The sequence below is a fragment of the Gekko japonicus genome, unplaced genomic scaffold, assembly GCF_001447785.1.
Source record: "Gekko japonicus isolate JY-2015 unplaced genomic scaffold, Gekko_japonicus_V1.1 scaffold250, whole genome shotgun sequence".
Lineage (NCBI taxonomy): Eukaryota > Metazoa > Chordata > Lepidosauria > Squamata > Gekkonidae > Gekko > Gekko japonicus.
The window spans coordinates 143,673-157,836 of NW_015167538.1; the positions used below are offsets into that span (position 1 = coordinate 143,673).

The following is a 14,164-nucleotide window of genomic DNA, read 5'->3' on the forward strand; positions in this document are numbered from 1 at the left end:
CCTATGCTACAGACCCATTTAAACACTATTTAATCTGATTGTCTTTATGGAAACAACCCACATTGTTTTTTTTTTTTTTTTTTTTTTAAATAAATTTTATTCAATTTTAACATTAATACACAACAAGAACAACATTTAACATACAAACTTAAACTGTTACATATTCCATATTCAATTAACTTCAACGTTCCAAATCGTTATAACTTTTTTACTTATTGCTTAGCATAACATAGTATTTCCAAGTTTACCTTTACAATATATCTTATAGTGCCCATTCTTTCTGTATAAAAGCATAATATTGTGATTTTTGTGCTGTTTTGATATTCTCTAATATAAATTCCAAATTATCCAAAATAGGGCGCCATCTGCCATAAAAATCCAAAGATTTAGTATAGTTTTCCGAACCAGAGAGTCTTTCCGATATTTTATCCATTAAAAAATGTTCCCATATTTTCGAATACCATAATCTTATCGGTATTTGTTTAGTACTTTTCCAGGTTTGCGCTATTGTTGTTTGAGCTGCGGCAATTAGTATAGTAATCAACTCTTTAGAATAAGTTGGAATGGAAATATCCTTCCAACAGTTCAATAGTAAAATCTCTGGATTTTTCGGGATGTTGTAAGTAGTTAAATTTTCAATATGAGTCTTGACTTTATTCCAAAATTCCGATACCTTCTCACAGTTCCACCAACAATGATAGTATGAACCTATACTACCACATTCTCTCCAACAAAGCGGTGGATGTATTTTATTGATTTTATGTAGTTTTAAAGGCGTAATATACCACCTTGTTATTAGTTTAAAGGTTTGTTGTCGGATGTTTATAGCCTTTGATTTTGATGCGTAAGAGTTCCATGTAGATTCCCAAAAAGATTCAGGTAATTGTTTGGCTAGATCATTTTCCCAAGCTTTTACATATGATGGTAGTGTTTTGGGACCAGGGTCTATCAATATCTTATATATTTTGGATATTATGCCTTTGCCTTTATTAGTAGGTGTAAGCAAAATTCTTTCAAAGGGCGTATAAGGTCTATGGCAGGCTTCTTGTATTTCTGGGGTGTTAAAAAGGTGTACAATTTGTATATATTCGTACCATGGAAGTGTTGCTTGAGCTAAAATGTCTAATTTTTCTTTTTCTTTCAAATGTTGTTTATGAACAAGGTCGTGTAGCGTGGTGATTTTCGCTGCTTTCCATATTTGGTAAGTATTGGCTTCTCTAGCTGGGGGGAACCATGATTGTTCCAGGAATGTTGACGCCATAGATATTTTGGACGTTAATATTGAACGTTTGACATTCCACACTCCAAATAAAGCTTGTGTTAATTTGTGTTCCAAAATAAGTTTGGGGCGTTCAGAGGTCTTTTGCCACAAAGCTGAAACGTAATTTGTGGAATCAACATAGAATTCTTCAATATTAGTCCATTCCGGTTTTGGATCAGATGTATGTATCCGGACTATGTTTGTAAGTATGGCTGCTTCATAATACTTTTTTAAGTGTGGAATAGCCAATCCGCCCAATTTAGATGGCCGTTGAAGAGTAATATAGGGAAACAACCCACATTGTTAAGCATGTAGGCACATATGTTTAAAACACATTTTTTTAAAAAAATTATGAAATGCGAACAATTTGTATTGGTACCTGGGAAGGAGGTCATGCTTTTATTAAGTAGTTTAAGTCTTTTATTTTTATTTATTTATTTATGTTGAAATTTTTACCCCGCCCTACACCATAAGCAGGCTCAGGGCAGTTCACATCAACTCACAGAACAATAAATGTTCTATGACAAAATAAAGGAAGATTCTGATTTTTTCTGGAATCCTTGCTGGGTGATAATTTGATGTGGTTTATTGCTCTGCTCTGTTTCTGATAATATATCCCAATTGTCTTTTTACAAATATCAAGCATTAATGTGTATATTTAAAAATAATAATATTACGTATCAATAATGAAGATTTTTCAGGCAAAGTTAAAGAGCTGACACAGACTGGGGAGCGGGGAGACCCTCCAGTTTCTAGGCACCAGCACCAAGTCGCCATGGGCTTCAACAAGCAGCTGCCTGGGATTGTTCCTGTACCATGCTGCCCACGCAATCGCACAACACTTGCAACAAATATATGGGCACAGCCTGGCCGTTTGCATGAGACTCCCTTCCACGTTCACAGATGTGTCTCTAACAGCAATTCACAGCCAGTTCCAATCGGTAGCTTGCACATGCCCTCAGGAGCAGATGAAAGACCCATGTATCATTTAAAGACCAAAAAGCAAGGATTTCCCATGCCAATTCCAATAACTTTTATTGGCATAACATTTCCCATGCTACCCCATGCACCCCTCAAACCACTAGGCCAAACGGCAGTTATGATGCAATCGCAAATTCCAGAGGGGGAGCTGCATCCCTCTGTTATAGCAAATCAAAAGGTTTTATACCCCGATCTTTACTACCCAAAGGAGTCTTGGAGTGGCTTACAATCACCTTCCCCTCCTCTTTCCACAACAGACACCTAGCGGGCTGCATGTGGAGGAGTGGGGAATCAAACCCGGTTCTCCAGATTAGAGTCCGCCACTCTTAACCACTACACCACAGCTGGCTCTCAGGAGTCTTGTAAACACCTTAAAGGCCAACAGATTTGGATTATAATAATGAGGGTCCACTTTATTATATGCATGAAACACGTCCACTGCCGAGACTTATACAGAGGCATGGTGGGAAATCCATAGGAGACAGTGAGGTAAAGAGTGCTGAAATGCACACGGTCCAGTGTCTGACATTTCTACGCAAGGCTTAACTGTACACAAGGTAAATACAGTGACCTTCCACAGTGGCAGCAAAAGGTGCTAGGATCATCTCACTGGACTAAGCAAAAGCTAATTCAACACCCATGGTGTGAGAGGAACCCACAATCCTAGCTGGGCCCTAACTGGATAGCGTCGAGTTTCCTGATAAACTCTAATTCAGCTATTTCAAAGACTTCCTTTAAAGTGCCCTAGTTGAAGAAGGGTGACTATGAGGTCAGCAGCTGAATGTCCTAGAAGACTGTCTAGAAGTTCTCTGTCATTTCTGAATGTGCCATGTTTTAATGTCAGATGTGTGCCCATTTATTCTTTTGCACAGCAAACTGGTTATCCTACATAGACAGCAGAAGGGCGGTGTTGACAGATGAAGGACAGATCACACTGGAAGATGAGCTCCTGATGATATGGATAACATTATTAGGCCCTGTAATACTGCTGTGAGTAGAAATGGGGGCAGAGCTGGCACCTGGGCTTGTTGCAGGGTCTAGCTCCTGGGTCTGTTTCTCTGCTAGGTGCCCTGATGTTGTTAGTGAGTAACTGTTTTAGATCAACCAGCTGCATCTAAGGAAGAAAACGTTTTATCACCTGAGCACTGAGAGAGACGCTTTGCTGTTCAGAGTGGGCTGCAAATCTTTGATCAGGTGGTTTTAGCTGGGAGCAGTAGGTGACAACTAATAAAGCTCTCAGTTTCTCTCGTGGACCTATCCTGTCGTATTCTGGTCACCAGTCTGGACTCGACAGCCTGTTCTTTCAGTGTATGCCTGAGGTGTGAGTCCCTGCTCAAGGAACTGGAACAAATGCAACTGCATCACAGAGCCTGGCTGTGGACAACAGTTGTGTAATGGGCCTCTGGGTGGTAGTTGGAAGCACGGAGATATCTAGTGGGGTTTCTGGCGTAAGACAGTGCTTCTGTGCCCAACGTACCGCTGCACAATGGCATTCAGAAAGTGAAGCTATTGAAGGGACTTGTTCCAGTTCAGGCTGATGGTGAGACAGAATTTATTAAAGGCCTGACGAAATCACTCAAGGGATTCCTTCCCATGAGTCTGGGTATTCAAAATGTCATCAGCATACGGGTAGCTGGGGAAAGGAGTTGTATGGGTTGTTCCAAGCCAGCCATCAATTTGTTGGCATGCTGTGATGCCATTAATCTGGAGATACAAGCTCTGCCCAATTCTGAAATAACTGTGGTTGTGAATCTCTGGTGGCCAGGTATGCTAGTGTGCCTCCAGGATAAAGTAAAGGGCATATTTGTAGGGAATATTAAAGTATAGTGTCTCTACATCTATGGTTGAAAGGATGGTTATTTTCCTAGGAGATTGTCCATTTATTACAGCTCAGGAAGTCAGCAGTGTCCCAGTGCCACACATAAAGGGCACTGGTAGCAAGGGGTCTAAAAGTGCCATCCTAAGAACACTTTCCTGGTAGCAAAGTCCACTGACTAAACCTGAGTAGGATTCTGGAAAGATCTGCTTGGGATTGTTCCCTAAGAGGGGAGTCTGTATAACCACAGGCCCCCTTACTGTGAAAGTGCCAAAACCTGAAACAACAAGGTACCCGGGGTTGCGTGACTTATAATATCTTGGGTACTAGGCAGAAGGGTATTGGGTATGGCCCCCAAGGTCCATCCATGTAGATTTGCCCCAGGACACCTGCAAGAAAATGCCTTCATTGAGTAAGGCAGTTTGTAACATGTCGAACTAGGAGCTGCGCTGCATAATCTAATATGCTCATGAAGTAACTGTCCTTCCTTTGCCAGCCTCTTCAATTATGATATCAGAATGGCTTCTGAGGCTGTCTGTGGATCGTGCCCTGCTCTGCACAGCTGAAGTAGTGGCAGGCAATGGTGTGATGACGCTGTTCTGTGATACAGTAAATGCATTCCCAGAATCAGAGGTGGCAGACTTAAGCAGTTAAGTCAATGCAGAGCTGGATCGTGTGTGTGGATTTCACTGGGCAGAAGATCCCCCACCCCCACCCCAAAACCCAGACTCTTCTACCTGGCTCAGTGTGGGACAAACTAGACGTCCTGTCTGTAACTGTCAAAGGTAGAAGTTGGAGGTTCGTCCTGGCGACATTTTGTTACAGGTTGGGGGTGAGGAGAAACATTCACCTCTTTCCATTTCTGACAGACAGCAAGTAAAGATTCCTCACAAAGAGAAGCCTTTGAAAAGCTCTAAATGGCTTCCTTTGATGAACATACAAGCCCACCTTTATTACTGGCACTTCCAAACACACACAAGAAATACAAAAATTTCTAGTCCTCAGTGTGTGGCCAGTGTTCAGTCAAAGCTAAGAATCCAGACTCTGGTCCACGATGGTTGTGGGGGAGAAGGAAACAGAGACAGACAGACAAGAGAGGAAGTATTGGGCCTCGGTATCCTGCAGCCTTTCCCCATCCCATCTACCATGAGCACAATAAAGCAAGTGTAAGTGCCTCATTTTGTCCACTGTGCAAAGATTTGAGCATGTGTGTGCACTTGGACTTTTCCCATGTTCCCTCTTCAGCAATTCCTAATTGGGTTATGCACATTAATGTCAAGCAAGTCATGTTTTCTTGTCCTTAATATAAACCACTTTGACTTGGCACCGAAATATCCGATTTGGCCATGTTTGGCCAGTTCCTCCTCCAGGCCCTTTCAAACTCCTGTGTATCTGGCCATCTGTTCCTGCTGCTTCATTGATCCATTTCACCACCCGAAATGTCTTCAGCAGACATGATCATCACTAGATAGAAAAACATTTCTGCAATGAGGATCAATACCATTCCTTTCCATTTCAAGGCCTGCGAGCTTCTGAAAGGCTTTTTGCCACCCACGGACTAGGAATTCTTAGCAACCTTCAAGACAGCAGATTCTCCAATCTGACCTTAGCTTCTGTTAGCTGGGAAGGAATTTGGCTTTCGAAAGGCGATTTCTTTCTGCCAGTTAATTGTGCCTTCTATGCTAATGTAAAAGGAGATATTAATTCTTAGGTCCTCCACATCTCAGCCTTAGAAAAGCTCGGTATGTGTCAATCGCACAAAATGCTATTCTCATTTAGATCTTCCCAAGTCTGAAAGAGCCTTTGCTGGTTTATGCAATACCAACTATGCTAATGCAGAGCTAAGAACTGTCTCTGAGCTCCTGCTATGTAGACTTTCGCCAGTGAAGGCAAGGTAAGTGAAAGTCAGAGACACGGCCTTCTCAGTGGTGATGCCTTGACCGGGGTACTCTGCCTACCCATATTGGCCCAGCCCCACATTTGCTGAGTTTGATACATAAAGAACCAGTCTTTCTGTTGATTTTTGTTCTCCCAGTCCGATTCCCCCCACCGGTATATATTTTTGGTAGCCCCAAAGAAATCATGCTGTTTTCAGTTCAGCCTGCTTTTATCTCTAGTTAAATGTATTTTATATTGCTTTTAACAAACTGCTTTTGCACTGCTATCACCCTGCTCTTTGATTTTATTGTGGTGTAGAGGATAGAAGAAGAGGAGATTGGATTTATACCCCACACTTCACTACTCAAAGGAGTCTCAGAGCGGCTTACAAACTCCTTTCCCTTCCCCTCCCCACAACAGACACCCTGTGTGGTAGGTGGGGTTGAGAGAGCTCTGACAGAAACTGCTCTTTCCCAAGGACAGCTGTGCCAGAACTATGGCTTGCCCAAGGTCATCCAGCAGGTGCAAGTGGAGGAGTGGGGAATCAAACCCGGTTCTCCCAGATTAGAGTCCGCGCACTTAACCACTACAACAAAACTGGCTCTCCAGTGAGGTGTAGTGGTTAATGCTGAACTAAGACCTAGGAGACCCCAGCTTGAATCCCCACTCTGCCTTGGGCCAGTCCTACAATTTCAATCTAACCTACCTCATAGGGTTGTTGTGAGGATAAAATGGAAGAGATAAGAATGATGTAAATCACTCTGGACCCCAATGGGAAGAAACGGGGAGTATAAATGGGGGGGGGGGTCTTTAATGCACTTGATTTTACTTGTTTTTATATGCTCAGGAACAGCTACACAGAGAGGCGGAATGTTTTGAAACAACACACAACCATCTCAGTTGTCATTTTCCCTTGAAGCACAACTTTAAAAAAAGAACAGGTATGAGAACTCATGGCTGCTGAGTCAAAGCACAGGCACAGCCATTCTGGCTGGAGTAGATTTTGCACGCAACCGTTCACAGAGCTTCCCCCAAGTAAAGAAGTAAAGAAGCTTCTCCAACATTGAAAAACTGAGATAATGAAAAGATACATGGTTTGCCTGTTTGTTGCTCCTAGCATCCTGAATAAGAAGACATGTATCAAACAAATCTCCCAAACCTAATGCTGAAAGCTCCTAGAATGTGTGGTCAGCAAAAACTGTCAACAAATTAACATGCATTAAAGATTTCGACCGTTAGCATCCAAACATCTTTCCTCACATTTGTTGTACACTTCAACTGCTGTTAAACATGCACATTTCCACAGTCAAAAATATTCAGGGCAGTTTCACAAGATGCTGTACCAAATGGCCAGCTAAACCCAACACTTCTTAAAATACTCTTATCATTCATCAATAACATGTCTACATTCACCTAGAAAAAAAGGAAACTTAAAACATGCATGCAGCAAACACCAAGAGCCTTAGCAAGTGACAACAGCAACCAAACACAAAATCTGTATTAGAATATCATTGCCAGTGAAAGTAAAACTACAAGAAGTCAGAGCAACCAGCTGTACAGCTCAAGGACATCTACCTTGACCTTGTAGAGAAATAGCATGGATTTTTTTTCTCCTCCTGCCTCTGATCTTAAGTAGGACAGCAACAGAGTAGCTCAATTCAGTAGGCTTCATGATCAAATGTCATAATGAGGCAAACCCAGTTAATTGTTGTACTTTCCCTCCTCCCTAAGCGCTTAAGAATCCAATTTACTGAGATGGAAAGAAGCATCAGTTAGTGTAGGCCCTCATATACAGATATCACAACCAACTGGTGTTAGCTGAAGACTTCTGTCTTCAATCGCCATGTGAGATTCTCAAGGGGAAGACGGAGGAAGCATATGAGTGTGACAAAGAACTAGTTTCATGCCCATCAGCTGGCTTGTGATGTATGAATCAAGTTATTCTCTATCAGAGCAGTACAGCAGCCTCAACATCTTTTTTCCAGTGGGCTATTTAAGAATGGAGCAATAATATTTATGATTGTAAAGTGCTTATAACTGCAATGATGGAAGCAGAGTCCCACCCACAGGCAGGTCAACTCCAGGAGTTTCTCCAAGGATATACATTACTTTCAGTCTTTTCAACTGGGTTTCCAGTGTGGTTACAGAGAGAAACTGCCTCGTAGGGATGGACATGAACCAGCTCACGAATATAAGTGACAAATTTGGGGCAGTTCATGGTTTGTGAACAAAAGTTCACAAACAGAAGAACTGCCACAAACCTCCACAAATTTTAAGGCAGTTCGTGGCGGTGCGTGAAGAGCAGAAAGCAGGGGTTTAAATGGCTCTGAGCCATTTAAACCCCTGCTTTTTGCTCCCCGCCACTCAGCTGTTTTTCACAGGGAGCAGAAAGTGGGCTTTAAACGGCTCTAAGCCACTTAAATCCCTGCTTTCTGCTCCCAGGGAAAAGCAGCACGGAGCAGAAAGCAGGGATCACAAACTGCTACAAACCGTTTCAGTTTGCAATCCAACCTCTCAGTTTGTATCAGTTCTCGGTCCAGTTTGTGGTTTGGCCATGAACCGAACTGCAAAAATCTGGTTTGTGCCAGTCCCTACTGCCTAGTTACCTGAATTGATGACTTACTTTGGACTATTGTCAGAAGGAGTATGTCAGTTTTAGTTCCTTTCTGGTTTTTAATACCATCAACCATACTGTCCTTATAGTCTGCCTGGAATGAGGGGGAAGGTACTGTTTTGCAGTGGCTTTGCTCCTTCTTTAAAGACAGGTCTCAGACAGTGGTGCTTGGAAACTGCTGCTGTGCCCCTTCGCCCCTGGGGTTCCATCTTGTCTCCCATGCTAGTTAACATCTACCGGGAGATGCTGGTTAGAGGTCACCTACAGATCTGGAGTACAGCACCACCAATCTGGGGACAACACACAACCCTCCCTCCTTTCCATCAAATTCTAGGAACAAAAGAGTAATCCTTAACTGGCATCTGCAGATAGTGAAGGGACAGGTGTGAACAACCTGAAATTTGAAGTAAGGCTGTCCTGTAATTAGGGTTACAATATAGTTTAGATGAGTTGTACCATTCCTGAAGGAACATACAAGTGATCTTAGACCCATCTCTGCTTCTAAGAGTTTAGGAGGGCTCACCAACTGGAACTGTTCTTGGGAGTGGCAATCAGGCCTCAATTACACATGCCTTAATAATATCCCGCTTTGATGACTGTAACACGCTCTATGCAAGACAGCTCTTGAAAAGAGGCCAAAAGTTTCAAAACATGCTAGCGAGCAGAGCCCCAAGTCTGAGGAATTCCCTGACCCCAGGAGGAAGTTTACCTTCCCCCTCACATTTGGCCTTCCAGAAGTTAGCCTCATCTTTTTTTAAAAAACCTCAAAAGGCTTTAGATGCTTTTATCTCTTAAACTTTTTTAAACGTCCTGTTAATTTTTTTCACTGGTTTATGGTTGTTTTTAATTCTCCTTTGGGTTTTGTTCTGCTGCGGCTCGTATTTTGCTGCTGATCTTTATCTGCTTTATTGATTCTGTTTTAATTGTTTCCTAAACTAAGCAAAATCACACCAGCTGACAATAAACAGTAAGCAAGCTAGGAAAACCCTGCTGCACAAAGAGAACCGTGACAGTTCAATCGAGTCTGCAAGCTCAGATCAAGCCAGTCTGTCCAGCACTCAGCATTCCCATCCTTCAGAAACCAACCAATCATGTGGGCATGGAACCAGACATCAGCAGTCACTGTAGCCGAGTGCAGAGAAAATACAGAGTTAAGCTGAAGGCAAGACAGAAAAACACACTCACCATTGCAGTTCTCTAGATGCCAACCCCGTCGGTTCTCTTTCTGGAGGTGCTTGAAAAGATCCACCTACGGGAAAAGTCAACAAAGCCAGTGTAGGAACTGGATGCACTCATTGAGAAGCAACTCTAGTTTCAGTGAAGTAACTCGTGTGCTCCCAAACAAGGCGTTCTACAAGGAGTCTTATACACGCTACACTAACTCAGGCTCAAGGTGCTAAATCATGAGATAGAAAAGGTATTAGGTTACATCTGATCCAGAATGAAAGAACAAGTTTAACTAGGGATGGGGTGGAAGAAAAAATGGTCAAGGCCCTCTTCCCCCCCCCCAAAGGTGAGCAAACAAAACACTAGCAGTTATACCTGTTCTGGGTGTGCTCGAAGAACTAATCTCCTCCTGGAAACTAAAGGAAAATTGCTGATCCAGGAAGAGGAAGCAGTATCAGGGGCTAGAACAGAAGTTACCCACCACCACACCTTCCTCTTTACAACAGTCACTATTTGACTGTGTCTGTCTCTCCCCAAAAAGGAAAATTCCCTGTTCGCTATAGAAAGTCAGACTCTAAACCTCTTGCATACAGCCAGTTCATTGTTTTGGTCTTTTAATCACATTCCACTTTGACCAAGAGACACAAAGCCTTGTAACAGACTATTCTCGGCTCCCCCAACCTGGCTTCCTCCTCTGTCCTCTGAAGTGAGCTAGCCGATGAGCTCTGAAGCACAGGGCAGAAGAGACCCATGCTTGCCCCTGACCACTCCTAGGCTCTGCCATCCAGGCTGCTACTGATGAATGAACAATGGACAGATCTGGTGCATTTCGTCTGCAAGGAGGGGCATTTTACTTCTGTCACTCAAGTAGTTCAGCAAAGGGGCAGCAGGGAACATTCTAGGACAGAGGTGTCAAACTCATCTGTTATGAGGGCCAGATCTGACATAAATGTCACTTTGTCAGGCCGGGCCAAGGCCATGTGTGCCATAAAATGTAATGTAATGCTAGGAACCAGAGATATAAACTGCATAAAGAACAGCAGCTGGAAAGTTACTCACTGCAGTGCCCCATGGGCTGGGAGGGGGGTGCAAAGGAAAACCCATTTGGGCAGACTGGAAAGCCAGCAGAGCAGCACTGGGCAGACCCTCCCACACTGCTTGACTGCTACAGGTGAGGTTGTTCCGCCATGCTGAAGCCACAATCTGAGTGGCTCTGCCCACTCCCCCTCCCCCCAGCAGTCTCCTGTTCCCTCCCACGCACTAGCTGCTCACGGGCTGCATAAGAGCCCTGGACGGGCCGGTTCCGGCCCCCTGGTCTTATGTTTAATACCCCTGTTCTAGAAGAACTAATTTCTATGCCAACCCACCTGTTCTCTTGCAAGATCAAATTCTGTGCCTTAAAAGATAAGCAAGAAGTGCTAGAAAAGGAAGGAAGGAGGGCAACCCCCTTCATGAGTCAACCACAGGGAGGCAGACTTGGCCCATCTGTCATACTATCTTGTATCATCACTTTCTCTGAATACACAGATTTCATTTATGATAAGTTTATGATACATGCACGGGGGGACCGGAAGATTATTTTGTTTGCATTTGTGTTTTAGTTTCCTCTTTTTATAATACATGGGTCCTTTAATGTATATTTCTACTCCTAAATGCCTTGAAGCTTAGCACAACGGTATACACAACAGAGTTCCCAAGAAAACACTGCCAATGTTGGCTCCTTAATGTTTTCACAGCAAAGAACTATGTTAAGATCATCGACATAGAATCACTGATGTGTGAACGCTAGGATAATAAACAGGAATCAGAAATGTGTATTCTATTTAATCTAGTGTAACCCTAGTGAAATTAGCAAAATCACTGTGCAGTGATTTTGTGAATTACCCCTGTGGTGCATTTACAAGGAGAGCAGTCTTCCAAGATTATCCCCTTTTCAGCTGCCTACTGAATGTCTGGTATACAAGGGTTCCCTAATGGATGTTTTTAAGCAAACCAAAGTGAATTTACAGTGCCACCCAGATTGATCTCAAAGGATGTATAGACTTTCGTTTGGCAAGTGCAGAAGTGAAATGAAACTTTCTGAAGAAATAGACAATTGGGGAAAAAATACCTTGTGAAATCTCAGTCTTTCTCTGTTTGAAGGTGCCTGATCTTACTGAAAACTGGCATTTTCCTGAGGGGAGAAGAAGAAGGGGAAATAAAGAGTCAGCTGCATGGAAATCACTAGGGAGGCCAGAAAAATAAACAAGCTCTTTGCCCATTCTCAGAAGCAATCTATCATCTCCCAGCAGCTCTGCCCAGTATGCCAACGAACTCCAACTGTACTGGGCAATTGCAACACGCTCCGACTGTACTGTGCTCCGGATGGCTTATTGAAGCAGATCATTCGGAGTATATTCATCCATTTCCCCCCTTTTACGAACACCAAGGTACAACAAAATATAACAAAATGATGTCAGACTTGCCAGGCCTGAAGAACTCTCCTATTCTTCAGCTCACCCAATGGACAGGATGGAAAAGCTGCCTTGTAAGAGGCGTTCACCTGGACTTGGATGGCCCAGGTTACCCCAATCTCATCAGATCTTGGCAGCTGAGCAGCCCTGGTTGGTACTTGGATGGGAGACCTCCAAGGAAATCCAGGATTGCTACACAGAGGCAGGCAATGGCAACCACCTCCGGATGGCCTTTGCCTTGAAAACCCTACAGAGTTGCCTTGAGTCAGCTGCAATTTGACAGAATTTTCCACCCCCACCAGGAGGTGTTCAGAAGAGGCCACTTGAGCAGGTGCAGCTTAGCCGCCAACAGTGAGAAAAGCTACACTTGCCACTAAAATGACATCTTCCCTACCTGTGGCAGGTAAAGGAGTTCTCTTCTTTGCAGTGGGTCGCCCTGCACATGGGTTCGGTACAGACTTCAAACTAAACCATGGTTAAGCAAGCTCAATTTTGGTTCGATAGGATTTCCAAATGCAGAGAACCATGTTTTTTGATTACCAGGGAAACCAAGACTGAATCCATAGTCTGAAGTGAGCTTGCAAACCACGGTTTGGCTAGTTCTGGAGTAATGTGATATCTGAATAGATGCACTATAGTTACGGTCATTGCTTTGCCTCTGGGAGCTGTCGCAGCACAGAAATGGGAATCTGAGTGCTAAGAGAACAAACGGAAGTGGACAGGAAGCTGTCCTAGGCCTGTAAATACAAACCATGACTTAGGTTCTAAACCATGTTAGCGCAAATCACAGTTTGGTACAGTGACATCCCCTGCCCCTTGCCCCGGCGTGCCTCTCTCCTGACCAATTCAGGACCCAAGGAGGGAATAAAGACTGGGGGTGGTCATTACTCCACAAGCAACAGCTGTTTGCCAACTGGCGTTGGAGCAACTACTTCAGAGTCATGCCCTGATGCTCTGCCAAACAATAAGGTTAGCTATAATTCTTTACCATTCCACCAACAAAGACCCATTGTAACCTGGATATTCCTCCTGTACTTTTTAAAACTGCAACAGGATCAAAAGATGAAGGAACCATGGTTTCACTTGTCTGTCATTCTCCCCACCCTGTGTACAACAGGATGCCCCATCTGCCATATATTAGATACAAGGGGGGGGGGGGGGAATAGCGCTGGGGAATATCGTGGCAGAAGAAACTGCAGCAACCCCATCTCCCAATTCAGAGGCAGATGTGAAAAGGTAGAGAAAGGATTTCTGGATCGCAATCTGTCAATCCTAAACGCATGTATCTGATGAAGCGGATTCTAACTTACGCCAGCTTGCATCACAATGATCCATGAAGCCTGTAAAGGGCTTGTCCTAACAGTGTAAGTAAGTAAAGATTTATTCACAGCAAAAAGCCAGCACTCTAACAGTCTAACTAACTCAAACTAAATGTATACAACCACAAGCATAAACTAATAAACAATGCTAACTACTTTTCTAAAAATGTGTCCAGGCAAGTATGGATGACAACATCCTTGATACGCAATAAAATGGGCTGTTAAATGCTGGTTGCTGTCCACACTCACAGGTAGCAGTTCTCTGTTTAAAAGTGATTGGCAGAGGTACCACCCTACTGCCAATCTTGTTAAGGAAACTGGTGTTGGCAGACAAGATGTCACGTCCAAGCTGTTTTCTAAGGGACATGAGGCTCTGAAGCCTCGAACCTCAATACTGCTCACACAACAATACTAGAAAAACGAGCCCCGCTTCCTGCAAGCAAATGGTTCCAGGTTAAGCTTGCTTACAACTAGATTGCATGAGATACAAAAAAATGCGATATTGGGTCAATTCTGCCTCAGGAATACACCGCATTTGAAAACATGCATCCTCTTCAAATCAGCAGGCACTGGTTCAGTAAAAGGGCGGCCCGATATGTGATATACATACTCCAGTTAAGTGCCTAATTTAAAAAATAGAAGTCGGTGGGGGAGTAACAGAAATATGTGAATGCT

At 43.4% G+C, this 14,164-nt stretch overlaps 1 protein-coding gene across 3 annotated transcripts in view; it reads right to left on the reverse strand.

Moving 5' to 3' along the window:
* MTMR4 (myotubularin related protein 4) overlaps positions 1 to 14,164 on the reverse strand; it is a 53,055-nt gene that overhangs the window by 36,134 nt on the left and 2,757 nt on the right. For all 3 annotated transcript variants that reach the window (XM_015413561.1, XM_015413557.1, XM_015413558.1), the window contains exons 2-3: positions 11,828 to 11,890; positions 9,736 to 9,799 (exon numbers count right to left, since the gene is read on the reverse strand). In XM_015413561.1, the coding sequence (XP_015269047.1) occupies positions 9,736 to 9,738 (3 nt within the window). In that variant the 5' untranslated portion in view covers positions 9,739 to 9,799; positions 11,828 to 11,890. The remainder of the gene's footprint in view (positions 1 to 9,735; positions 9,800 to 11,827; positions 11,891 to 14,164) is intronic.